This window comes from Uloborus diversus, chromosome 2 (assembly GCF_026930045.1).
Source record: "Uloborus diversus isolate 005 chromosome 2, Udiv.v.3.1, whole genome shotgun sequence".
NCBI lineage: Eukaryota > Metazoa > Arthropoda > Arachnida > Araneae > Uloboridae > Uloborus > Uloborus diversus.
Window position 1 is genome coordinate 137,620,265 of NC_072732.1, and position 27,161 is coordinate 137,647,425.

Below are 27,161 nucleotides of genomic sequence, written 5' to 3' on the forward strand. Positions count from 1 at the left end.
ATGTTTGTATGTAAGTGTCTACTCGAGTTCGTACGCGTATATACGTGTCTACCTGAGTATATAAGTGTTCTTATATATACGAGTATAAGCGAGCATATACGTGTATAGTAGAATGTATAGCTGTATGGATAAAAAATACTTGCAGATACCCATATACGTATTTATTGGCGCATTTATGTGAATACGTCTATGTAAATGTCTGCACGAGTATATATGCGTATATATACGCATATACTCGTATATGTAACCCCGTTTACTGTAAAAACAATACGTATTAAGTAAAATTTATATTTAATTTGTATCTGCCTTATACCTAAAGATTAAGTGACATTAGAAGAACAATATTCGTTAAGCCTAATATTATGACCACTTTACCCCATCTTACTTAAATTGTTCTAAAAAATTATCTAAAATAGACTCAGCTAACTGCTAATGAACCGAATAAAATTTTGCCAGTTATAAACTTTTATATTTAAAATGTAGTTTCTAACTGCCTTACTCTAAAATAAAATTTTCACATTCATTCGAACATTTATTTCCAAGCTATAGCCATTTATTTGACGTATGACCCCTTTACCCCATTGACCACTTTCCCCCACCAGATCCTATAGATTAAACGTGTCTGAATAAGAAAAAAATATATTTGAAAACTTTTATAACATTTCACTTTATTAAATTACTCATAAAGTGTTTTATACAAAGGCACATAAAATAGACGGACAGAGATTTGTATCAATAATTTATTTTACTATAAAGTTATAGAACTAAGTGGTCCAGCCATACTTGAAAGCAGTGTTGATCTCTTTTTAACGAAAATAATAGTAACTTAATTAAAAGAAAATAATAGAGACATATTTAAAAAAAACATAAATAAATTTAAAGAGTAAAAATTTTAACCCTTTAAATTTATTTATGTTTTTTCAAATGTACTTTAAAATCTTCATCATCCCTTTGTTAAAATGTACTTTAAAATCTTTATGCAATAACTACCAACTTCTTTCTTAGAAACTAACTATTTTCACTTAATCGAAATTAGGTAATTTCCTAAAATTTACATTTACTATAAATTTTCAAGAGCAAAATGCAGGATTAAGTCATTAGTTTAAAAATACATATGATATGTATATTTTTTTGTTTTAAGTTAACTTTTTAATTTTTATTGCTTATTAAGTATAGTCTCACTTTTTGGTACAAAACTTCAGATTTTCCCCCTTGCCTTGAGCATATAGTTTTTCCCAACGCCCTGCCTATTGCATTCGGATACGGAGGACAGAGTTACATAGCGGCAATCTAACAAACGCGTTGCTATGGCGATGGATCCAAACAATTCAAAGCAAATCGTTAATTGGTTAATTTTAAAATATAAATTAAGACATTAACTAATTGCTTTCTTTGCTTTCAATTTATAACCCCTTCGATAGATGGCAGTAGTCTCCGTACCAAAATTTACTGTTCCCTCGATTTGAGTTTATTTTTCCTATATGTTAAAAGCGAGAAAACGACAGGCATTAGTATTAAGGGGGCTATGGTTTTGCCTTGGCATACATTTCCTTTTAGTGCCATAGATATATTGCTATGTCATAATGCCATAGATAAATTGCTATGCCATAGTGCCATAGATAAATTACTATGCCATAGTGCCATAGATAAATTGCTAAATGTATAATCTTGTATACATTTGAATTCGTTTAAGGTTGATTTTCAAATTCGTCGTTGAAGAATCACAAGTTTCATAAGCAAGTAGAAGGGTTCAGAAAGGGAATTTATTCTTAGTATACAGAATAACGTGTTTATTAAAAGCTAAAACAGTAAATTTTGAAACACAACTTACTTTCGACATTTTACGGTTTGTTCTAAATGTTAATTTTACTTAACTGAAATAGTTAAGTGTCCATTCACTAAAATAAAACATTGAGCATGCTAGTAATTGAATATCTTTTTATGTCTCATCAGTTTGCTGCCATTTTGCTCTAACTTAATCCTACAGATTCCTATTAAAAAGAGTACATCACGTACCTAAAACAAAAGAATATTTTTTTATAAACTTAAAAATAATGCTTTTTAAAAACGTAAAATGAATGGAAATCTATTCTAAAAATTTGCTCATTCTTAAATAAGGCTGAAATCTAGAAAAAAAAAAACAAGAATATTTTTTTATATTATTTTCCCACACGTTCCATCGTACAAGATATGTTTTTCTTATTTGAAATAGCACAAATAAATTAATAAATTAAATCTTTATCTAACACAAACACATATTTTTGAAGGAGAAAGTAAAAATGAAACTTAAAGATTTCCATAAAGTCATTTACATGCTTTCTTTCTTTTACTTCAGAACACTTATTTTCACTTTCCAATGCAATCTTGAGTTAACTTAAATTCAAGCACAAATCCTGCAATAATTAAGCGTCTGATTGCAAGATGTTGCAAAGTGAACTGTGCTCTAATTGTTCGTTCCAATAAACTTTCTTGAGTATTTTGGTAAACCTTGCAATTTTTTGAAATCAAGTGAAAGCTACCTTCAAAAGTCCGTGAGAAACCGTTCAGATTTTGAGTTCTCGTACAGTTGATTTGGTAGTTCTCCTATAGTTGGCAAAATTCAACATTTTCAAGTGTAAAAGCAGTTTTTATATCACAAGCTCACTACACTTTATGATAATTTGTTCCATAAAAATTCATTCATTAACTGATCATCCAAAGAAAAATTATGAAAAGCATTTTATGCTCTTCGCATAAAGTACACCTTTGTACAAAAGTTGTAGGATCTGAGAAATATCATTATTAGACTTCTATTGAAACTAATTCAGATTAAAATGCAATAGACGAACAATTTCACTGAAGAATTTACTTCTGAGATGGCTTAAATTCCTTTCATAGAACATGTGAACATACTCTCCAACTGCTGAGGAATTTCCGTAGTTGATGCGGAAATCAGTCAAATTCAAAATTAATGAATTTGGAAATACCGACATAAGAAGGATTTTAAAAGTTTACAATATAAATATTTATAAAAAGTTTTTTCTAAGATGCCGGCCATTTTCTGTTATGTCGGTCAGGATGACTGGGTAACGAATGTTGGAAGGCACGCACGTAAGAAACAAACAATTCATCATTCAAACTATATTTTAGTTGGTACACCACACTTTTGCTCCAAATCGACACCTTGAACATTTGTTTCAAACTGTTTTCCTCTTCAAAGACTCTCGCTTTGAATAACTCCGTTTCTTAGCTGTCTGACTGTGACGGACTGAATGCCGTTGTCGTCGTTGACGTTCCCGTTCCCGTTCCCGTTCACGTTCGCATAGATGGGTTGAGGGTTGCTGCTGAACGTGACCAGACCGTTAGGATTGTTCCTCACGGCCCCATTCCCAAACGGCGAAGTCCCGTTATGCGCGTCTGTGGCAGTGATGGCTGTTATACTGGGGTATGCTCTTAGGGTGGATGTGTCTTTGTGCTCGATGCGATTGGACAGTGTTGTGGTGGTTGTGCTCTTGACGGCTTTGGCCTTCCGTCTGAAATGGAAATGGAACGGATTATGAAAATTACGTACAAACCACATATGACGTAGTGAGAAGCAAAGGGATGCAAGTTTGAAGATAACCAGTGCAAACGGTAGGTGAATCTCTCCTCTGTCTTGGGGGAAGAGATCGACAACTGAAGACAACTACTCCACTTCTCCCCTGAATGGTAACATGACCTTCTCGGTTTTGGTGGGAGATGTGGAGTGACTTTCCATCGCCGTCCAACAAAGAAACTCTGAACAACAGCTGACTTGATTGAAATTTCGACAACACACGAAATACAGTAACACCATCAAAATCAACATTTTGTGTACATAATTAAGGTTGATTGCAATTTGAAGAAAAATATATAAATGATTTTTTTTTTAAAGTACAATTTTGAAGAGAAAATGGTGTTACTTCAAAAACATAAATAATAAGGATAATTAATTAGACAATGATTAAAAATTATTTAACATTTTAGAAGCAACATATTTTTCAAAAACAATCTTGGTTTAAGATAAGAATGATAAAAAATATACTGGTGCTGTAACAAAGTCGTGATCAGTATAGAATGTCACAATTGGTAATATGGTCATAATCAGTAAATTGTTGGCTTTAGTAAATTGGTGGAAGACATAACTCGTCTTTTTCTGTTCTTTTTTTTTTTTTTTTTTTTGAATTTCATTAAAGTAAAAGTTCAAAATAACAATACCTGTTAGGGACAGAACTAGTAGCTCTGGTAGGTGCTGCTATACAGCATAATTTAGAAAAAAAATCCGTAAAAGCCTTCCTAGGACCTTATCTTTAAACGCGTTTTACTCAAATCTTGAAAATGTCCACTTACATCCCTTTGCTTCTCACTGTCTCATATGCTTATTATAATAGGTTTAATTAATTGTAAAAAAATCTTGCAAAAATATGTTTAAGTAGTCCTTTTTAGAGTTTAAAGTTTTGAACGACAAGAATAAAAGTGTGTGCCATGTTTTCTTAGACTTGAGTGGATTTTTCCACGCTTTAAAACTTTCAAAAATTGTATATTCGCAAATTGTTTTATCATTCAAACATCTTTCTGTATAAATCGCATACATATTGAAAAACAAAGCGTGTATATAAATACCCATGACAAAAATAAATATGATAGTTAACTGTGGTTTTGAATGTTGCTATTCTATTTACTGCAGGTAAAAAAACTTTTTTTTTTTAATTCTGGGTAATCTTAAGAAAAACCTTTTCAAGTAAAACACTGACTCTTAGAAAAAAGGGTGTATGTGTGATTATGTTATTTACAAAAAATCCAAAAACATTAACAAGTTCTTATAATCCTTAAAAATATAATAGCGAATTCACTGATCGAGTAACGCTTCTGACGTCAGTAACAATGAAACTCGTGCCATTGCATGATAATTTGATAATATTTTTTGGCAATGTGTGACATGCGGGGAAATGCTTTATTTTGACCGCGCTGAACTGGAGCCGGTAACTTAACTGTTTTACTGGTAAGCCTGTGTCATTTCAGGGGAATGAAAAAACGAAAAGTAGTCAACAGTGAACGCTATCTGCTAGAGCTTAGGGTAAATCAACCGGAATTCAAATCAAAAAAATCCTCAAAATATCACCAAACAAGCAATTGCTTCGTTAAAATGTTGAAGAGTAGAAGCAATTTTCATCCGTCATATCTTGACGGGCGATTTTCTAGTATAGAAAATGGTAGGTTTTACTATCTTCAATAGCTATCCGAAATCTTAAAATCTGATCCCTAGAAAAGTTATTCTGGTTGCTTTCAAGTTAAGATTATCATTTGGCAATACCATAAAGATCACAGAAAGGAAAAACATTTAAGGAACATACTCAGTATTCTTATAGAACATATACTAGTTTGTTATGCTTTCCAAAATGTTCTTTTAAGAAATTATACAACTCCATTACACCAGTGCTCCAAAGCTGAACATGAAATCGTATCCTATGTCTTATTTGTTCATTTTGATTTAGTGAAACAATTTTTATTTTGTGTTTGACCGAGTTGAAAAGGTTACACTTTTCAGTCTTCAATACTTGCCGATCCCTACAAAATTAATTTTTCACTAATTAATGCAATATAAATAAGTAAACGAGACACAGTTGGCCAAAGTAAAGCTTTGATGACTTTTCAATTTTCTGGTATTGGGTTGTATTTTCAATGTTGTACTTTACACTTATCTGTAACTCATATTGAATTGTTTTTGCAAGCTAAAATGTAACTTTTTATAACGCGAATTCAAATTGTACCTTGTAGGTCCCCCTTGGGAGGGTAGTGTTCTATGGGTTGAAATCACTTTTAAATTGTGAAAAAAAGTATCTGCAAATTATTTTTACTTCTAGAAGAGTAATATAGTGTTCAATTAATAGAAAAAAAAATCAACTTGTACAAGGAAATTACAACGGGGAAAATCCAAAAAAAAACTTTTTTCGATCTTGCACTGTGATGGTTTCACTAAATCTAGCAATATATAATGTTAAAAAAATACAGTGGGGAATCACCGAAATTTACCTTACTACATTACTTTTAATATTTTTTTCTAAAGGTAGAAACCTTGGGAACTCGCAAATGGTCACCATTTTCACGAAGAAGTAATATTAGTTTGTTAAATTTAATAGAGTTAAAATAATTGAGGTTAAAGTAAATAAACAATCTTTCCAAAAACGTATCATAAAAAAAGTTGTAAGAATTTAAACTCGAGTAAATTCAAATATATTCTTACGTGGAAATGAGAGTTACTCATCCGCAAAATTGAATTCACTGCATACAACAGTGACTGATCAAGATAATCTCTTTAAGTCCAACCATTTTCACTGCAGATGCATACTTTACTATGAAGTCTCGTCGTTCTGTTTTGGTCTCCTTATCTCAAGAAAGATCTTTCGTTATTGAAAAGTGTTCAAAAAAGGGCTACTAGGCTATTGAGGGGACTTTCAGGTTTTGATTATGATGTCAAACTTAAAATTCTTAACATGTATAGCCTGGAACAAATGAGAGTTTGAGAGGACATAATTCAGTTGTTTAAATTTATAAAAATGAAATACGTTCCAGGGTTAAATTTTTACACGGAAAACAGGACGTGGGGTCATTGCTTTAAGCTATTCAAATATCAGGCTAACCTGGGAATTGGGAAAAATTATTACTTTAGCAGGGTTGTGCGGGCAGTTGGAACAGCTTACCGGAAGAGATTGTAATGAGTAAGCTTTAAGAGGGCCGTTGATCGTCATTGGGGACTAATAAACTAATTAGGACCAGCCTAATTGGGCCCAGAGCCTGCCTCTGGTCGTTACATTTGTATTTGTATTTAACTTGTATGCTGTCTGACCACGGATTGTATGGAAAGGCAAGCATCCGTTTTACAGTCAGAAACGGACGAATCTATTATTTTTTAGGGATGCCAACTTTTGCAGAAGCAGAGTATGTCTCAAATGAGCGGAACACGCGGATCAAATTTTTTACTCCTCTCCCCTCATTCAGATGTATTCGTCTTAATTTGACGTTAGCCAATTGCATAGAATCCGTGGTTGGACATTACCATGATGTAAAAAGCATTTTTTTTTTTGCTATAATATACAAATATTTCCTGCCGCATTGCTTATTTTCTCTGTTTTCATTCCACAAATATATTAACATCTTTCTTCATGTTGTATACTCGAAACTGAAACCCAATTCAGCAGTATTATTACTCGGTTTTATAAGAAAGAGCTAAGCATGCAATACGTATGATAATTACTTACGTTTTTATGCAGAAGGCAGCGGCAATAATAATAATAATTAGCAAAGCTCCAGCTCCAACTGCTATTGCAATACCTGAAAAAGTTCATTGAAATGTTAAAGTAATAACCTTATAAATAAATGGAGAAGAAGTTTTATTAGTAGCACAATTTCGTTTTAACTTTGATGCTTTGCTTACCAATAGTTTTCGAAGCATCTGCTTCTTGACCATCAGAATCTGCAAGGTAGAAGAAACAATAATACCATTTTAGTTTTAAAAAAATAGCTTTCATCATCAAAATTATGTTACTTCGGTTAGATAATGAATTTCTAAAAATAAAGTCAACTTTGGAATTAGGGCTTTTAGATATTTAAGAGGAATGAATCGTCCATACATTTGGAAAAAATGTTTAATTAAAGACGTAAACTTTTCATTGTAGGTCTATTGAAAACGCATTTTTTTAAAGAAGTATCAAAGCTTCTACTGAGAATTAGAAATTTAAAACTACAAAAATGTGTCGCAAGTCTGAAGTTTTTTTACTATTAGTATGAGAATTGAGAAAATTGCATACATTTCCAAAAGCTTCGGAGTATAAATTTCTTACTAACTTGTTTAGTCATCGTACGAGCTAAAGTGTTAATGGATTTAAAGAGGTCCATGCTTTGACAGAAAAATAAGAATTTTATGTTAAGAAATTTTCAGATCATTTACCATGCTGTATTGTTAAATACTCAATGCAACACACCAAAAAAAGTCAATTAGGAGTTCTAATATCAGTTAGTACAAGATATTGGAATCGCGCACTTTATTTCTTTTAAACTACTTGTCATTTCAATTTGAAATAACTTAACAATTTATAGACTTTCATTGAGGACAATACATTGTAAATTTAAAATGTAAGTTCTTCGATCCTTAGCAATGTATTTGCTCGACTATAGCACTCTTGAAACAAATTAATTAGAAACTTCAATAACAATAATTTTATGACGTAAAAAGTCTTTGATTCGAAGTTTTATTTTGATTAATGATTAAAATATTTTCACAACATTTATTATAAACTTTATTCCAAATCATATTAGAATATGTATTTTGTTGAAATGTTCTACTAGAACAGAGGCTCTCATCCAGGGGGCAAAGAAGAATTTCAAGTTAGCGGGAAAGTGTTTCAAAAATACAGTATTAAGTAAAATGAACTATAAAATACTCAATTTCGAAGTCACCGGTAAATATTTTTGGCATTATTTCCATTTTTGAAGTTTTTAGTGCAGGTTTTCATCTACATATCCGCGTGAATCTATTTGCAGCATTAACAGGCACAAAGTCAAAATATCAAGCATAGGTGGACATTAAAAGTGACCTTAAGTGCGCTTTTTCACAAGTTACAACCTTATATTCAAAGCTTTTCAAATGTAAAGAGTGATAATCTCCCTATTGATGTTGTTAAAGTGACTGGTATAATATCCTAACCTCACCCCTAGATCCTAGCTTACTTCAAATTTATTTGCATTTAGCTATCTGATTTCACGTATTCTAATAAGAATACGATCAAAAAAAAATTATGTGTTGTAATAGGGTTGGTTGGGGGAAGTGGGTCACTATGGTGATTGGGTCACCCCCCAAAAAACTGAAATATGGATAAAGTTTTCAAACTTTTTTTGCAGTGATCATGTTAAATTTCATCACAGTGATTAGTTTTGCACATATTTGGGTTTCTTGTTATTTTTTTCTGGGTCGTACTTATCCAAAAAAGAAAAAAAAAATCTGGAAAAAAAAAAACAACATTTTTTTTTTTTTGCGAGTTCAAGCAACATTTTTCGGAGAAGTGTTTGCAGGTTAGTTTTTATTATTTTTTATGATAATTAGTTTTTCGCGTACAGTTTAACTTAAAGTTTATACAGCAACAAAAATTTTTGGATAAAATATTATTAATAAGTGTTTAAGAGGAGGTGTCCCACTTACCCGTAAATTTTTGCTATTGGGGTAAGTGGCCTCACTATGGGGTAAGTGGGTCCCCCTATCATAATGGCGATTTCAAAATCAAAAGCGCACTTCTGATGAAATATTTGTATTAGTGAAATACAAGACAACTATGATGACTTAGTAGGAATTGATAGTTCAGTTACAAAAACTGCTAAAACTGGTGATTATGTGTTTGTGAAACATACACGAAAGAAAAGCATTAAGATTTAAGCAGGTCTAATGTTGGAAGTTGAAGATGAAACTTAAAAAATACTTTTGAATTTGCAAGAACGAATAGAAATAGAGACACTTTTAATTGGCCTAGTGCAGATGATGTTGGAATAATTACTGCGGATAAAGCGATAATGGTTCTTCCTCAGCGAACCTTTGCACATACGCAGTCGTTCAGTGTTTCTAATTTCTTTTTCAACTAATAGTTTTGGTTAATTTACTCAAACTGATCTTCATCAACTGTATTACGTTCATTAAACACACCTTTATATGTTAAAGTAAACTATGTGCCTATAGGCTTTAAAGAAATTTCACAAATGAAATATTTTTGCATTTCGTTTTAAAATTTTCCGCGATACAGATTTAAAAGACAGTAAATATCCCATGAATTGATGCATTTACAAAAAAAGAAAAGAAAAGAAAAACACTGAAAATTTTCATACTTGTAAGGATCCCTAACTCCTCTTTTAGATATGCTTCATTTAAATTTAAGTAAAAGAGGGGGATGACCTACTTACCCCTTACTATGGGGTAAGTGGGGTGCCAATCCTATTTTAAAAAAATCGTTAGGTATATTAAAACCATTATCCTCATATATATAATAGCGAATGATCGAGTAACGCTGACGTCATCAACAATGAAACTCGCGCCATGGCATGATAATTTAACAATATTTTTTGGTAATGTTTGACATGGCAGGGAAATGCTTCATTTTGACAAAACTGAACTGGATCTGGTCACTTAACTGTTTTACTGGTAAAACCGTCATTTTAGGAGAGTGAAGAAACGAAAAAGTTGTCAACTATTAACGCTATCTACTGGAGTTTAGGGTTGATTTATTGGAGTTAAGGTTAAAATTTCAGCTATCAAAATATCCCCAAACAGGCAATTGCTTCATTAAAATGTTGAAGAGTAGAAGCAATTTTCACCCGTCTTACCTTGACGGGCGTCTTTCTAGTTTTAGAGAATAATGATGAACTTTTTTTTATATTAATAATATCTAAGATAAAATAAAGCAATAAGTTAAATGTTTTTTTTTTTTGTTTCAAAATTCTTGTATAAGGTTTCGAAAACGAACTATTATCAGAAGGGATTCCATTTACTTCAACCAACCCTATAAAACTTTATTTCCGAAATTATCTATATTTTAGTTTCATAACCAATTCCAGTTGTCTTAACTAACTTGAGTTTCAAGTTTTAATTTTATTCTTATACCGTATGGAGGGGGGGGGGGAGCATGAGCTCACATCAGTGTTCAAAGGGAGGCGCAGAGTCAGAAAAGTTGAGAACTCCTGTTCAAGAACACAGAGCGTAGCTAATGCATTATTTAGTGCCTAAACAAACAATTTTTCGTAACTAATTGTTGTTTTGGGTCCTTAGAGCTAATCTTAAACAGCTAGAAAGCTAGAAAAAGAAGGGAAGAGAAGACGATTATCGCAGAGGAGTTTTCCGTGACCTGAAACACCTGCGAAGTTTTATGCAAAAATTCTGTTAATTCTTCTTATTTCTGTTTAATGCACATTGATTTCTATTTTGTTTTCTTTGTTGTATATTTTTATACCTTTATTCGTTACAACTATACGTTACTTAGCATTTTTCCTGTTCATATACGTAGCGAAAAATGTAGTTTCAAAAATCATAATTGTACTCTGTTTTTTCCAAATAATAATACTAATAATTAAATAAATAAATAAAATAAAATGATCATAATAATAATAAACACGCATTTTTTCTCCTCAAGCATACCTTTATTCGTTACTACTATACGTTACTTAGCAATTTTCCTGTTCATATACGTAGCGAAATATGTAATTTCAAAAATCATAATTGTAATCTGATATTACCAAATAATAATAATAATAATTAAATAAATAAATAAAATAAAATGATAATAATAATGATGAACACGTATTTTTTCTCCTCAAGCAAATTTTCTACATTACGTGATTTGTAGAAGCTTAATGTGCTTTATGAAAAGTTTAATTATGTGAGTTTTTTTTTAATTAATAATATTGATTTCATGTATATTTAAAGTTATATACATTTTTTTTCCTTTTCGGTGCAATTTATTTCAACCGTTCCATAATATTCTAGTCTGTTTCAAACATCAAATATTTTTATAACAGTGCTTTTGTTATGCTATAATGAAAACATAACAAAATTTGCCTTTAAACTTTATTTTCTTTCACAGTTAAGGAAGGGGAGCAATAATAGTCCAGTCAAATTAGGTCATGACCCGGACATTCAAAAAAAAGAATGTGCACCTATACCAAGTTGTTCAGTATCATGAGGAGATAACGTACCAAAAAGTCCCAAGAGTTTGAGCGTCGGGTTTGGGAGTTACAGAGGGGCAAAAGAGGGGGCTCAAAATGCAGATATTATTGCTTTATTTCAACTGTATCTTCAACACTATTTCTTTTCATGAAAGGGTAATTGAATAAAAGTTGAATATGGTACATATAACTAATGTTACAAGCAATATTTTTTGCAAAGATCTGTCTTGGGGAGGGGGATTCCCCCTCCCCCCATTTTTGAGGTATACATTGTTAAAATGAAAAAGTTTCCTTGCTCGTGTTTTATTGTTTTTAAAATAACATTTTTTGAGTACATTCCCTTTGCTTCCCCCCTCCTCACCCCCCCCCCCCGCTGTTAATGAAATAACGTGCTTAATCGGGTCAAAATATAAATTTTTGACGTGTTTCTCAGACATTTCAATGTTTATTTCTGCCAAATATTATACCAGATTAAATTGAATTCGGGGAAGTTCTTTAAAAACATGATCCAGATTTAGGTTTCAGGTGATTTTTAGCATTGTCTTCACCATGTGTTTCCTTAATTTAAACGATTTGTTCAAAAATGTTTACTTTTGATAATTGAAATACTTTACTTCCTTATTATTCAGTCTTCAAAATTTCATAAAAGCTTTTGATTTCCTGGTTATTAATTGATTAAACCACATATTTAACTCTTCATTGGCTGAGTTTATAAGACGCTGGATTTTGTATGAATGACGTTTAACTTCTTACTTAGAATTTCATAATTTCAATAATGGGAATTATATGCTTGTGACAAAAATTATTTAGTATGTCACTTTTTTTCCGATTTTATTTCACGTTCTACATTTTCTGCCATTTTAGCTAATTTTTCTTTCGCTAACATTATAGTCATACATTCGGGACAAATTTTTTAGGACCACGGAGGAATGTACCGCAATGCGGCTTTTTCAACAATTTAATTTTGTTCTTCAATTTCATTTCTAAGCAAAACATTCACAGAAGTACCTTAATTTGGGGACAAAAAAGTTTTCACATTCTTTTAAAATAGTACGTTGATGGAAATGCAAGTTCAAAAGTGAAAACCTACATTTTTCTTGAAGTAAACAGAAAATATGTTTATGTTATGTCCCCAAGAAGAACAGAAGCGGGTCGGATTGAAATGTAAAAAGATAGGAACAGACGTTAAACACACTTTGTCGAATTTTGACTGTACAAGCGATACAAGAATTGATTATTCATCCGCATTCGATTGATTGTTAGTCTGAAATACTGAAAGATTATGAACGATCTGAATTAAAAATGTAAAGCGAAAATAGTACACTGAATTTCCGTAAATGATCGAATCTAAATGTCAAAAATTGATGGCTACTTTTAGAACCAAAGCAGCACCGCTAGTGACATACTTGTCTAAACAATAAAGGGTGGTTAGTTGCTGAAACAGATTTGTCCTGCCACAAAATTGTTATGAAAGTGCATTGTACGGCCAAATTTAATCGAACCAGTTCTAATGCTTGCAGTACCTTTAAAAGCTGAATCTGGAATTTTAAAGCAGTTTCAGTCATGTTTGGGCTCCCTGAAAATTATGAGGTGGAGCTTTAGCTTCCCGAGCCTTTTGGGTAATCAAGCCCTACGCTTAAGGCGCAACGTCTTACCTTTCAGATTTCAGAAAACTACCCCCTTTTCTATACATTCAACATTCATTCCGACATCCGATTCACACTGAGACCTAAAAACAGACGTACAGAGCAGTGCAATGCAAAACTGCAATCGTTAGACCACCTAATTTTCTTTCTGTTTTTGTCCTTCAAACTTTTAGAACCGATGTGTGTGTATGTGTGCTTTCGTTTTTATGTTTTAAAACTTTGAGGATTCTTAATGATTATTTCTGTGCATAGTATATTATTTTATTATTAAAAAGAATTTGTTTCAAATTAACAACTTGGTGACTCCCGTTAAGCTATTTTTATTAATTAAGATTCGCTAAAGTTCATAAGTAATACTATGCATTAAGTTTCTATAGTTTCTCAAATTTTTACTAAAATATTCCAAAAACATTTTCAGCTTTTAAATTTGAAGTATTGGTTTTTATTTAGTTTCTTAAAGTTTTATGGTTTCTTAGGCCATGGAACCACCTAAGTGGTCTGAACTCTCCCTACCCCAACAGACCTCCGCATTGCTGGGTCTGCGGGTACAATGATTCGAGCCTGCGTACAGTAGAATTAAATCTCAATGCCATCTTTACGCCATTTTAACTTAAAACCGAAAAAAATAAATAAATAAATAACACTTCAAATATAGGATTACTATTAAGTTTCTTAGTATAATATCCATCGGCAAAAATGAATTTATGAAACTTTATATTCTGTAGCACAGCTCTAAAAAATCCAAAGAGAATGCACTTCGGAATTTATTTCTTATTCGATGAACAAATAAGTGTGAGCGTTATTTTGGATTGAGATACGTATGATTAGACCAGTCATTTTATTTACTCATGAGAGGAGGGGGGCAAAGGGAATACACTCGAAAATGTCATAAAAAAACAATAAAATACCTGTAGTGAAACTTTTGCATTTGTACAATGTATAATCTCAAAATCCGGAGGGGCGGCGGGAGGGGGTCAATCCCCCCCCCCTCCCTTAATGACGGATGTGTGTAAAAATAGTACTTGCAGTGTTTGTAATTTGTTCCATATTTAACTTTTATTCAATTACCCTTTCATGAAAACGAATAGTGTTGGAAATACAGCTGAAATAAAGCAATAATCTGCATTTTGAGCCCCCTCTTTGCCCCCCTATAACTCCCAAACCCGACGCTCAAACTCTTGGGACTTTTTGGTACGTTATCTCCTCATGATACTGAACAATTTGGCATAGGTGCACATTCTTTTTTTTGAATGTCCGGGTTCGGCCCTTTTTCGACCTAATTTGACTGGACTATAATGGTTTAATAACAGAAACACAAACTCAGAGGATAAAATCAGACAACATATTTCTTGACTAATAGGCTAATAAGTATAAACTAATGCACTTATTTTATAACTATTTTCACAGAAATATTAGCAATGTATTGCGAATGCTATAAAATTTAAATTACCTCCATAAAAACCAAAACTCTAGTGCAAAGAATGAGCTATCAAGCAAATTTTGAATTTCTTGTTTCAAATTAATAATTTGTTTCAAGAACTTGAAATAGATACTTACGTCTACCATCAGCAGTATTTTCAATTTCAAGTTCAACATCTGTTAAAAGAATGGAAAAAAGTGTGTTACCAACTATAAAAGGGATACTTTCAAGTACACAGCATTAAAATATCTAAATCCAATTATTCATTGTTTGACTTAATTAAATGCTAATATTGAATTGCTCTGCACAACAAATGAGGCAGTCAGAAGCAAAGGTATGTAAGTTCCAAAATTAAAATTTTGAAGATGACCAGTACAAATAATAGGGGACCCTTTTCTCTGCTTTGGGGCAAGAGATGGTTAGTAGCTTTGGTGGCTGCTGCTATTGTCGAAATTTACGAAAAATGTTCAATGAAAGTCTACCTAGGATCTGAACTTTAAATGCGTTTTCCCCGAAACTTTACACATCAAGTCCAATTACATCCCTTTGCTTCTCACTGCCTCAAATGTATTCTTTTACTTTATAAATTCCCAATCATGTTATGCGAATATAATCCATGAAGAAAAGAAAAATTGAAAAATAGTGGAGAGGGTCGGTGCTCGTGAATTCATAGAAATGTCTTAATATCAATGCCTTAATAATATTTTTGATTTTTTTCACATTCTTTTAATTTGTGGCTTATCGAAAGTCTTTTCAAAACTTTGTCTATGCTGCAATAAATACAACAAATTTTACCTTAAACTAAATACAGTGAATAGAAGCAAAGTGTTCAAAAAGATAACGTTCTATGTATTGTTCCACAGTGTCATATTAATTTTTTTCAGCAAAAGGCACTAAACGCAAATCACATTGACAGAAAAGTAAGTCCGAGCGTAGCTTTTCGTGTTTATCAAAAAAAAAAGGAAAAAAAGAAGAACAAGAAGAAGAAATTTCAAGCCAGGGTAGGGTAGATCGAGGCACGTTTACGCATTGCCCTTTTTTACAAAACGAATTATAACTGGAGAATCAACAGTCATAACAGATTGATGCTGCTCCCTAGCAAATATTCTCAGTTTTGAGCATCAGACGAGCTTCGGTCTAGCAGGCAGAAAGGATGATCTGTTTTTTCTACTAAGTCGAGTAAATTTTGAGTTGAACGTTTTGAAGCTTATTGTGAATTTAAATAATACTTAGTTAAGAAAGAACAAATAATTAAAAAAAGAAAAACAAAATTTTATCTTTATCTGAGAAATGTATTTGTATGAACTGAAATGTTATTGAATATTTTTGCACGTTAAAAATAAATACAAACTTGGAGACTGGGCAAGTTTACGCGTTGACGTCAGAGCACTTTACACACGTTCTTACTGTGTCTTACTTCTAAATAAACATGCCCTGACGCTGTTTTTGCTCCGAACTGTCTCAAAACGTTTTAGTATTTTCAGGCTATTTAGTTTTAAAATACGTCGTTTAATTTTTAACTGAGTTACAAATTTGTATCTTATAGCTTACAATCATGTAGTGCTGTCTTCATGCCCCTTCAGCTTTTACTTTATATACTATTCAGTCTGTAAGAAACTTGCTTTATTTTACTGATGGTAAGACATTATGTTCAAAATACTAACAGAACCACGTTAGGTGTCAAAATAAATATGCGTAAGCGTGCCCCGTGTCCGGGGTACATTTTCGCAACCGACGTGGACCCGAAAATAATTTTTTTAACGCTTAAAAACACAAACTGAGCAACAACCGAATATACCAATTTTGACTCCATTAACTGCTTCATAAAACCGCAATGTCTAAAATTTCCTAAGTTAGATCCTAAAATTTAGAAAATTGAAAAAAAAAAAAAAAAAACCGCATAAACGTGCCCCGGTCTACCCTATTGTATAGCTTTCATAATCAGTAAATGCATGTCGTTTGGGGACAAATACTGACCAATGCATTTAGGTTCGAGTCCACTCCATTCTCCATTCGAGAGGCAGGTTCTGGAAGACTCGCCCACCATCTGGAAGTCGGGAAGACATCGGTAATAGACCACGCTTTCGTACGTTGTGGTACCATTGGCGAGAAAGCCTTGCCCATTAGCTATCGCCGATGGAGTTTGACAGTCAACAACTGCAGGACAATGTAAAAAAGGACAAATAAATAAATAGAAGAAAAAATCTTAACACAACCATAATATTCTAAAAGGCAAATTAATGAAAATTAATGCAATAAGATACAAATTGAGATAGAAATTTCATTCGCATGCTTTGGATGTGGAGATACAGAAACACATCCTTCAGTTTGCAGAGACGTAGTTAAATAATAAAAATTGAAATTTCTTTGATTTTTAAAACAACATTGAAACATCTTGATGCGAAAGGGGTGTAAGTTGTATAAAGACCGAAATTAAAGAATTAAAGATATCTAGTGAGAGTGGTAGAAGAAGCTCATCTCTTAAAGATGGTACTAGAGGTTCAGTATGTTTAAAAAAATGAATGACAAGGTTTGAACTTGGCACGTGTTTATTGAAAACTGAAAAAGACCCTTTGCTTTTCAGTACCTCAATTAAAGTAGTAGAAGAAAGTAACTTTTTTTTTAATTTTAACTACAATAATTCTCCTGAAAAGTTTACAGGAGGCAAAAGTGAAATTATTAATAAGAACGCAGTTTTCATGTGAAATCATTCACTGTTTGAAAAAACATACAGTTATAAATTTAAATTTAGTTGAGATATTGATTCAATATGTTAATAATTTAAAAGTTACTTTTTCGTTAAGGCCCTTATACAGGCTATATAGCGGCTCCAACTTTAGTGTCTTTCGTAACATTTTGTGGTGGACTATTGTTATGATAAAAATTGCAAATTAATGATATATTTTCTACAAGTTATAAAAAAACTAAAAAACTTAAATTTTCGTTTCAAACTACGGAAAACATCCTGAAAGCATATCGAAAAAACAATGTTAAATGCTGTTTAATTTGTAGAGATTTAGGTAGCAAAACATTAAAAAAAGAAATACTTAAAAAATGTTATGGTCGAAACTGGGCGGTCATTCCAAGCTCGTCAGCTTGCGAGATCGATATTTTCGCTCACGTGATCGGTTGTGACGTAGAAATGTTGCAAAGTTGCATTTTAATCTACTCGAACGTAGCTTGCGGCTAGGTTCGAGTAGATTAGAATACTACTTAGCGACATTTCTACGTCACAACTGATCACGTGAGCGAGAATCTCGATCTCGCAAGCTGACGAGCTTGGAATGACCGCCCTGAAATAATCATTCAAGTTAATAAGTTTAACGAAAGATGACCATGTGTCCTTCACAACTCACTATGAAAATCCATTGTTAAAACAAAAATGTGTATGAATCTACTTAAAAAAAATTATAAACTGACGAAGAGTGTATTCTGTGAGATTTGCATGATGCGATAATAGACCTTTTTAATTGCAGTATAATTGATACACATAAAAATGTTTTTAAAATTTAGGAAAACATTACATTTACAATGTTTTTCGAAAGTTACAATGTCTAGCTAGATACCGATCTCTTTCTACAATACCTATTGATAAAATTCCATGTTACTACGCTCATATGGGTAATGTTAATGCATACTTTTGAATAGAATCTTATTTAAGAACAGATAATTTGATTTTGAAGAGTTTTTTAAGGAAGTATAAACATTAAAACTCTTGGAAAAAAATATTTAGGAAACTCGAAAATTAAAAGTAGCTTTAAATCTATTGATGCAGATACTGCGGAAATACTTCATTATAATAGAAAGATCTTTTTTTACGCATTGCGTGAAATATAATGAGTTTCGCTAAACGGTCACTCTACAAATTATCTGCTATATCTGCTGCTCGCTTTTTGAAAACTTGAAGCACTGTAGTAGAGAGAGAGAGAGGGGGAAGTAAACCCAACTTTTTCAATATATTTCTTGCTGAGGCTGGCTACACATATCGTTTTTCATACTCAATCTCAACTCGCTTGGTATGCCATTTTTTTCGAAGGAATTTATGAGCCCAGTGCGTGATAAAGATTATTTAAGAGATTTTCAGACACCTGACACTAAAAATAATAAAAACAAAAGTTTAAAATAGCAACTTAAAATAAACAATAAAAGTAAATAAGAATCAAACAAAGAAAGAACGAATATTCCTTACGTTTGCAATAGGGCGTTTCTCCACTCCATTTGCCATCGTTCTCGCACATTCTGCTAGCATTGCCCACAAGTTCATAGCCCATATCACAGCTGTAAGTGATCCAGTGCTCCACCACAAAGCTGTTGCCTTCGTAGGATTGAAACAGTCTAGTCTCTGGGGGACCACATGATACCACTGGAGAGAAAAAAAAAAACTCTTAAGCATGTGCGCTTCTAACATGACGTGCTATTCAAACCGATGAGGAGTGATATAAAAATGATGTCAGTATTTGAAAAGTTGACGGAAAATGCTTCAAAGTATCAAAACTTTCAAGCTAGTAAAAATGAAATTGCGCTGCAGTTGTTTAAAAATTGGCAGAAAAAGTTACACTTTAGTAGCCCGTAGCACAAACGACTGAACATTTTGTGCAATTATAAATCCCGTTCATATTGTCCAAAACTTAAATTCATTGTGGGTAGTACTTTGAAACCGTAATAAGAACCTGCCCCCCCCCCCAAAAAAAAAGATAACACAAGTGGATAGTTGCAGGTGAAACTTAGGACTTATTCTTTATCAGGTACAAAAGCGGGTTAGTTCAGAGGAATTATTGGTCAAGTTCAGGCCGTAATGTAAACAACTGCAGTCGAAAATCCTTATCCCCACTAATGAGCTGAGTCTTGAGATTTCCTTAGTGAACACGCCTATAATTGACTAGGCTGGCTGATCATGAAGTAGTCTTATAGATTGCAGAGGGAACTATGACAGTGGGATCCGTAATGATAGGATGTACTTGATCGGACGATATACTATGTTCTTCAATGACACTCAAGACTTTTGCCGGGAGTCGAAGCAGATAAATTTTCTTGGAAGCCTTCGTTCGATCAACTAGACTGTTGGTAGGCAATGAAGCTTCAATTGACATTTGGAAAATTAAACTTTTACAATAAAGCATTTACCTGCAAGAAAACAGATATTTCTCTCTCCCTCTCTTCATTGTTTGCAATAACACGTGAGAAACGGTTCCATGCTTGGAGAATTGAAATCCTCCCCCCCTCCCCCCTCCCCCAAAAAAAATTCCAGCTCTCATTTAGTATCGATAAACAGGGGACCGCTGAGAGTAGAGGTGGGCCCAGTGTCTCTTTGTCCATGGGACCCCTCTGCCTCATAAAACTCATGAAACTAATTCGAATCCGATTCCAAGCCGGAGCCCGCCTTATAGACCGGACCCTTCGCTCGCGTTCAGGCTGTCATGGCCTCTCGTAGTCCCTACAATGACCCATCCAGAAGATTCATCAATACAGATTTGAAACTTTCAAAAAATGTCCCACATTTCCCTTTAGCAAAGTGACCGTTTTCTTATCTTTCAGTTGCCGGCGAAAGCGTAGCTTATCAGTCTGGTCTTTAACAGTAACATTTGTAGCAAGTAGTATATAACCAGCAAATGTTAAGTGATCCAAAATGTTGAACGTAGTTAAACGAGGGGAGTAAAACTATTTCACGAAAACAATATTGTCTTCTATACCTAAAATATGAAGAACAAAGTAAAACTAGTAAGCGAAAATAGACTTTTACGTCACCTTTAATCAACCGAAAATCAAACTATTATTTCTCTCTTTCTTTTGGTGCTTATTGCACAGAATTATTTTTTGATGAGAACTACAAACTCTCTTGCCTCCCTTTGATTTGATTTATGATAACACACATCGGGGTATATAGCTATTCTCAGCGGAGAAGCTTTTACCTCTAATATCCACAACTTTTTTCTATATTTTATTTCCAGAACAATACACATGAAAGATATACATTACATAGGAATGAAAGAGCACTCAAGGGGGAATCGAACCCGCGCCTATCTGCTTACAAAGCAGTTTGCGAAAAAACACGGCCACCGAGGCCCCGATTCCCTTACGCATGATATTTTTATTACAGTACAGAATATGTATGAACACCACATGAAAGGAATTTACGTCACAAAGACGGGAAAGTACATCCGGAGCGAGGGCGGAAGTCGAACCCATCGCCTCAAGTGTGTGAAGCAATCGCTTAGACCACTCGGCCACTGATACTCGAAATAATCATTTAATGCACTCCATCCCTCCCCCCGCCTAACTCCAAATGAGGGATCGTTGTTAGCAGTGGCGCACAAAGGAATTTTTCAAGGGGAGGGTCCGAGATCGAAAGCCTCATTCTCATATTCTACCCCAATACGCCTTCAAACATATTGACTTGATTTTGTCGATTCGCGAGATCGGGAAACAGTAAAAATAAACTATTGAATAAATAATTAGCATTTTGTAGTGAAATATACTTAAATAAGTTAACAGAAAGCGAAATATTTTACACTTTTCCTTTTCTCATCATAGTTAAAAAATGGATTTATCAAAACAAATTCATCGTTGTAATAGAAGCACCATATGGTCATAGAAGTTCATAGAATCCCATTTTAATCCATAAATACAAAACTAAAAACATCTTTATTGTAGTTTATTCATTTATAATCACCATTCTCCTTCTTTTAAGCCATTTGTTATAGAAAAAGTGCACAATATTTTTGAAAATCTTTTAACATGAGGATTTTATTTTTTCACTTATTAGAAATGAAATTATTGTTACCTTTGTCTGAAAATATTTAACGTACAAAATACATAGAATCGTAATCAATTGGGATAAAAAAACGAGCTGATGAACATCACATGACTTCCTTTTACTCCAATTTTAATGTCATTTTCCCATAATTGGCAATTTTAATGTGATTCAATAGTTTCCTTTCTAAATATCACCACCAGTGGCCAAATTAAAACCAGATTTTTATAAAAAGATCGCCAAATTTGTCGCCAAGTGGCGACAAAACTTGGCGACCAAAAGACTGGCGATATAAAGCCAAGTGTCCGACAAATTATAACACCACTTGAGTTTACATCGAAATTAACAATGATTTCCCCCAAAAAGGAGCAAAAGATCCCTTTAAAAACACCTGAACGCAACCAAAAGAAAAGGGGCACAACTAGACCCCACTAGGAGTCTACGCACCAAATTTCAACTTTCTAGGACATTCCCTTCTTGAGATATGCGACATATATACGCACATACATACATACGTACATACAGACGTTACGAGAAAACTCGTTGTAATTAGCTTGGGAATCGTCAAAATGGATATTTCGCATGTCTATACGTTCTTAGGCACTTATCCACGTGTGGTCGAGTCGAAAAAAGCCCTCAACATTCATTCGAGGGGAGGCAAAATGGAAATTAAGGTCGATTTTTGATTGAATTTTTTTTCGCGAATACAATACTTCCTTTTTGCTTCCTTTTACAAAAAAAAGGAAGTATTATATTCGCGAAAAAAATTTCACTCAAAACTCGACCTTAATTTCCATTTTACTCACACCAGAATAAATATTGAATTTTTTTTTTTTTTTTTCGAATCGACCACACGTGGATAAGTGCCTAAGAACATATAGACACGCGAAATATCCATAATGATGATTCTCGAGTTAATTACAGCGAATTTTCTCGTGACATCCGTATGTACGTATGTATGTGCGTATGTGTGTATGTGTGTATGTGTGTATGTATCTCGCATAACTCAAAATCGGTATGTCCTAGAAAGTTAAAATTTGGTACGTAGACTCCTAGTGCGGTCTAGTTTTGCACCTTCTCTTTTGGTTGCATTCGGATGTCCCTAAGAGGATCTTTTGCCCCTTTTTGGGGGGAAATCGTTGTTAATTTCGATGTAAACTCAAGTGGTGATATAATTTGTCGGACCCTTGGTGATATATCACCAGTCTTTTGGTCGCCAAGTTTTGTCGCAAACTTGGCGACAAATTTGGCGATTTTTTTTTTTTTAAATCTGATTTCAATTTGGCCACTGTTGGTGATATTTAGAGAGTAAACTTTTTGAATCACATTAAAATTGCCAGTAACGGGGAAATGACATTAAATTGGAGTAAAAGGAAGTCATGTGATGCACACATCAGCTCGCTTGTAAAAGGAAGTAACAAGACCTTTGGGAGGGGTCCGGACTTTCTTGATCCCACCGTTGTGTGCGCCAATGGCTGTCAGACTTAAAATATACAACGAAAAATAATCGGAAGGAATGTGAATATTTTTGAGAAAAAGCGCACATACGTACCGTCACAAGTTGGTTCCTTATTGCTCCAAGTGGCATTTTCGAGACAAAGTCGTCTTCGCGGACCATGTATTTCGTAATTCACATCACAGACGTATTCAGCTTGACTTCCGTAAAACGTGGTGTTGGAAGGCAGCAGCCAATGGCCGTGAGGAACGGGGAGAGGCAGACCACAATCGATGTCTGTAAGAAAAAGATAAAAATTTAACATTAGAAAAATTTCATATCGATTTGCATAAACTCAAATTTGACGTCATACTTTTGAGTACTATCATATTTTTGACATAATTCTAAGTAAGTTAAACCCATTACAGACACGTTTAAATGAACAGAAAACTTGTTCCTTAAAATGGGGGAATTTTGGAGAAATAATCTCCTTTTTCATATTTTATCCCCGAGAGGAAATGAACCTTTTTAAGCTCAAAGCTCTTCTTACCAAAGTATTGTATTTTTTAAAGTGTTTTTTGAAGTATTGCATTATCACAAATGGTATCTACATATTGCAAACATATATTTATTTTGCTGATACAAGGAAGGCCTTTTTCTGTATAATTTTCTATCTCTTCATCGGTACAATGATGAATATGAAAGTTAACAACCACGGAAACAGGCAAACTACTTTGTAAACCTTTCCGTTTTTTACAGATGTAGAAGCGAAACTGTCGCTTGAGAACTTTGTCTCTTTTAGCATTCTTCATTTAAACTTTCAAATCGCGTTGCGTCACTTTCCCTATAATATTTTAGTACACAAATTTCAAGCTTAGAGCAAGAATTAGCAACTGGGGAGAGCATGTTCAACCATTGACTTAGGAAACGCTGAGCAAAGATTCCAAGTCACATGGTTCAACTACGACGAATGGAAGACATGTTTTGTGTGAAACGAGTGAAAGGAACCTGGTTTCTTCCAATACTTTACTTTAGAATATGTCACGTGACTTGAGATAATCGCTTCAAGATTTGAAATTTAAAAGCCTCACTCTTCACCTTTAATTCCTTCTCAATGGTTTCAACGTTTTTATAAGCGTGTCTGCAGTTCTAATCGCAAGCTAGTGTCTTAATTACTTTAGATTTTTTTTTAACTGTGTTGCATTTCTAGCCCTATAGTGAACCCGGCCAACGGAAATGGCAGTTTTCAACAAGTGTAAAGAATAGTTCAAAATAAGCATGAAAACTCTTCTATTTAGCAATTGAAAAGGAAATTCTTGTTGGAACATTAGTTTTAATCGTATGATTTCAGCAAATTTTTAAAAATAACATGCAGCGCCAGCAGAGTGCAACTCAACTAGACTTGCGAGAGCTTGTGTTGACGTTTGGAAAGCTTGGATAAATAAACTTCAATGTCAACAGTGAACTGGTATTTTTCTTAAAGCTAATTAAGGGGACAAGGGACCTTATACATTCGGAAAATCAACCAAATTTCACAAAAATTGTTTTTGCGCCAAAAAAATAGAGCTTAGTACCAGCTTTGATAATCCATTTTCATTTTTGCGATATTATGATTTTTACGCATTTTATTTACATTTTTAAAAAAGGGGGCGTGGTATTTAAAGGGATAAAAGTATCAGCTGATTTTTGTTTACACGTTTTTAATCATCATTTTTGGCTCGAAATGCTCCCACCGCATTATTTTTCACTGTATCGCTTCAAAATTTTTTGAGCACATTAACAGTCTTATACTTCATAAAACTGGGCATTACTTTACCCAAATACAAAAATTTACTATTTATCCGCTGTTAGCAAAGTAGCATACGTATTAAAAAAACGTAAAATTCTATTCATAATTTGCTTTTTTTTTTCTAGTTTATATACGCACATAGATTGAATTCAATGCCCATTTATGTTCATACGGATAAACTACATCTGGAAAAAAAATATTGTTGGTTTTCGTTTACATGAATTGCGCCTGGAGTGTTTTCAATTCTGCCCATGTTGCGTTCCATATGCCTCACAAAACACCTTTTTTAACCCTAAAATTTTTAAATTAACATTTAAAATGTCTAATATTGATATGAAAATATTATTTTTGTTCTATTACTTCAAATACATGGTGTAAAATTATAAAATTGAAAAGTAAAATTCAAAAGTCCCTTGTTCCCTTAATAATAATAAAAAACATACACATGCATAACGGTGGATTGTTGGACCAAACACCCGTAGGCAGGCAAGTTCTCAGGGGCTCTCCCTTGACTGGCAGGTGTCCAGGAATGCAGCGATACTGAACAGTTGAACCGACTCGGAAGGAGTCAGCTGAGGCTCTGTCGTTACCACCATACACGACTGTGGAATTCTTTGGTACTTCTGGAGGCACACAACGAATTTCTAAAAAGGAAATAATAGTATGTATTATAATGTGTTACTGTTGCAATTCCATTTTTATTTTAATTCAATTTTAGCCTCTTACTCTGGTTTCCCTCTTTAGTTTTAGAAGCAAATGATAGCTTAATAAACATAACAGTTATTTTAGAGCAATTGTCTGCTACGGAAATTGAAATAACTTTAAAAAGCAGATTGTGATGCAAAAGAATCTGGCAGCAAAGAAAAAGTGCAAAACATTTTTTTTTTAATTTTTTAAATTTTTGTGGTTTTTTTAAATATGTTATTTGCAACTCCAATAAACTATAGAGGACGCTGCAGTTACTGTCTAATGGCGGATGAAAAAGGTAAAACAAACTAACGCCGTAATTTACAACTTGCTTCGAAGCTTAATGAATGACCCGGTAATTTTTCTTCGTGTTTGTGGGAAGCTTTCTTTTCTTTTCCTCTGTCATTACATCGCATCACAAACTGTCTGGAGCCTGTAATTTGCCCCAGCGAAAACACGTGAAATAGAATGTTTTACTTTTTTCGTTAGTATTGTTTATCACCGCAAGGTAGCGAATTCGAGCTCTAGAGTTGCGAATATGCCGTACCTGAGTTCTATGGAATCCAGGCATAAAAAACAGTATAGAGGTAAATCTTTTCATATTTGTTCGTAAATATTTTTCGAAATCCTTAGCCATTTAATTAACATTTATTCAAAACTTTGTTTTTAGTGTCTGGGCAATGTAAGTATTATTTTTATAAGAGTAACATAAATTTAAATTTATGATGCGTTTTTTATTTTGAGACACTATTCGACATTCAGATAAATTATAGGTGGCGCTGTAATTTCTGACAAATGGCGACTGAAAGAGGTAAAACAAACAAATACCGTAACTTATAACTTGCTTTTCAACTTTGTGAATGGCAATTATTTTTCATCATGTTAGTCATTTTTTTTTTTCTTTTCTATTCTTTTGAAATTTTACTCCACCATAAACAGTTTGAAACCTATATTGCATCCCAAAGAAAAAATGTGGAACGGAAAGTTTTACTATTTCTGTAGTTTCTTAAATCATCGCAAGGTAACGCATTCAAGTTCAAGAACTGCGAATGTGTTAAGATAATTTTTTTTCTCAAAGCTTAAATTGTTTCGTACGGTTTCACGTTATTGTCGAAGTTTCTTATGTACTTACCTTCACACTTTGGTGCATTGTCGCTCCATTTGCCATTCTCTGTGCACTGTCTGATACGATTTCCGACCAAACGGAATCCTACGTTGCACGAGTAACTTGCAATGCTGCTCAGGTGGGTCGTGCCATTGCTATATTGCACTTCTCCTCGGAGCAATGGCTGTACTCGTCCGCAATCCACATCTTTAAAGGGGGAATAAAGTGAGTATTATTCGTCATACGGTTGAAACTATTCTTAAATTAAATGACAAGAATGCACCCATTACTTTTAAGAGAAAAGGTTTTTTTCCATTCTTAAGTTCTGCTAGCTTTAGTGAAAGTGCAATAAAAGTTTTCTTTATTTTTCTTATGTAAAAGTTGTGCAAGCGTGGGATGATCCAAGGTTAGTGTTCATTTGCAAATCGAAAAAAAAAAAAACAGTCAACTTGTAAGATACTGCAGCTATAAGCTATTAAAAAGTGTCAGGGAATTACTAAATAACGAGCAAAACCGACAACAACTAACTACAATCAAATCAATGATGCCCTACTTGGAATTCTCTTCAAGGGGTGTAACAAGTTTAATTAATAAAATAAGTAAAATCGCAACAGTTGGGGCAATCCTATAC

At 33.3% G+C, this 27,161-nt stretch overlaps 1 protein-coding gene across 1 annotated transcript in view; it reads right to left on the reverse strand.

The window, feature by feature from the left end:
• Positions 1 to 695: 695 nt before the first annotated feature.
• LOC129216043 (sushi, von Willebrand factor type A, EGF and pentraxin domain-containing protein 1-like) overlaps positions 696 to 27,161 on the reverse strand; it is a 170,322-nt gene continuing 143,856 nt past the window's right edge. The window contains exons 14-22 of the mRNA XM_054850188.1: positions 26,558 to 26,737; positions 25,182 to 25,382; positions 23,067 to 23,246; positions 18,953 to 19,126; positions 16,741 to 16,920; positions 14,901 to 14,939; positions 7,433 to 7,471; positions 7,257 to 7,329; positions 696 to 3,512 (exon numbers count right to left, since the gene is read on the reverse strand). Of these exons, the coding sequence (XP_054706163.1) occupies positions 3,194 to 3,512; positions 7,257 to 7,329; positions 7,433 to 7,471; positions 14,901 to 14,939; positions 16,741 to 16,920; positions 18,953 to 19,126; positions 23,067 to 23,246; positions 25,182 to 25,382; positions 26,558 to 26,737 (1,385 nt within the window). The 3' untranslated portion in view covers positions 696 to 3,193. The remainder of the gene's footprint in view (positions 3,513 to 7,256; positions 7,330 to 7,432; positions 7,472 to 14,900; positions 14,940 to 16,740; positions 16,921 to 18,952; positions 19,127 to 23,066; positions 23,247 to 25,181; positions 25,383 to 26,557; positions 26,738 to 27,161) is intronic.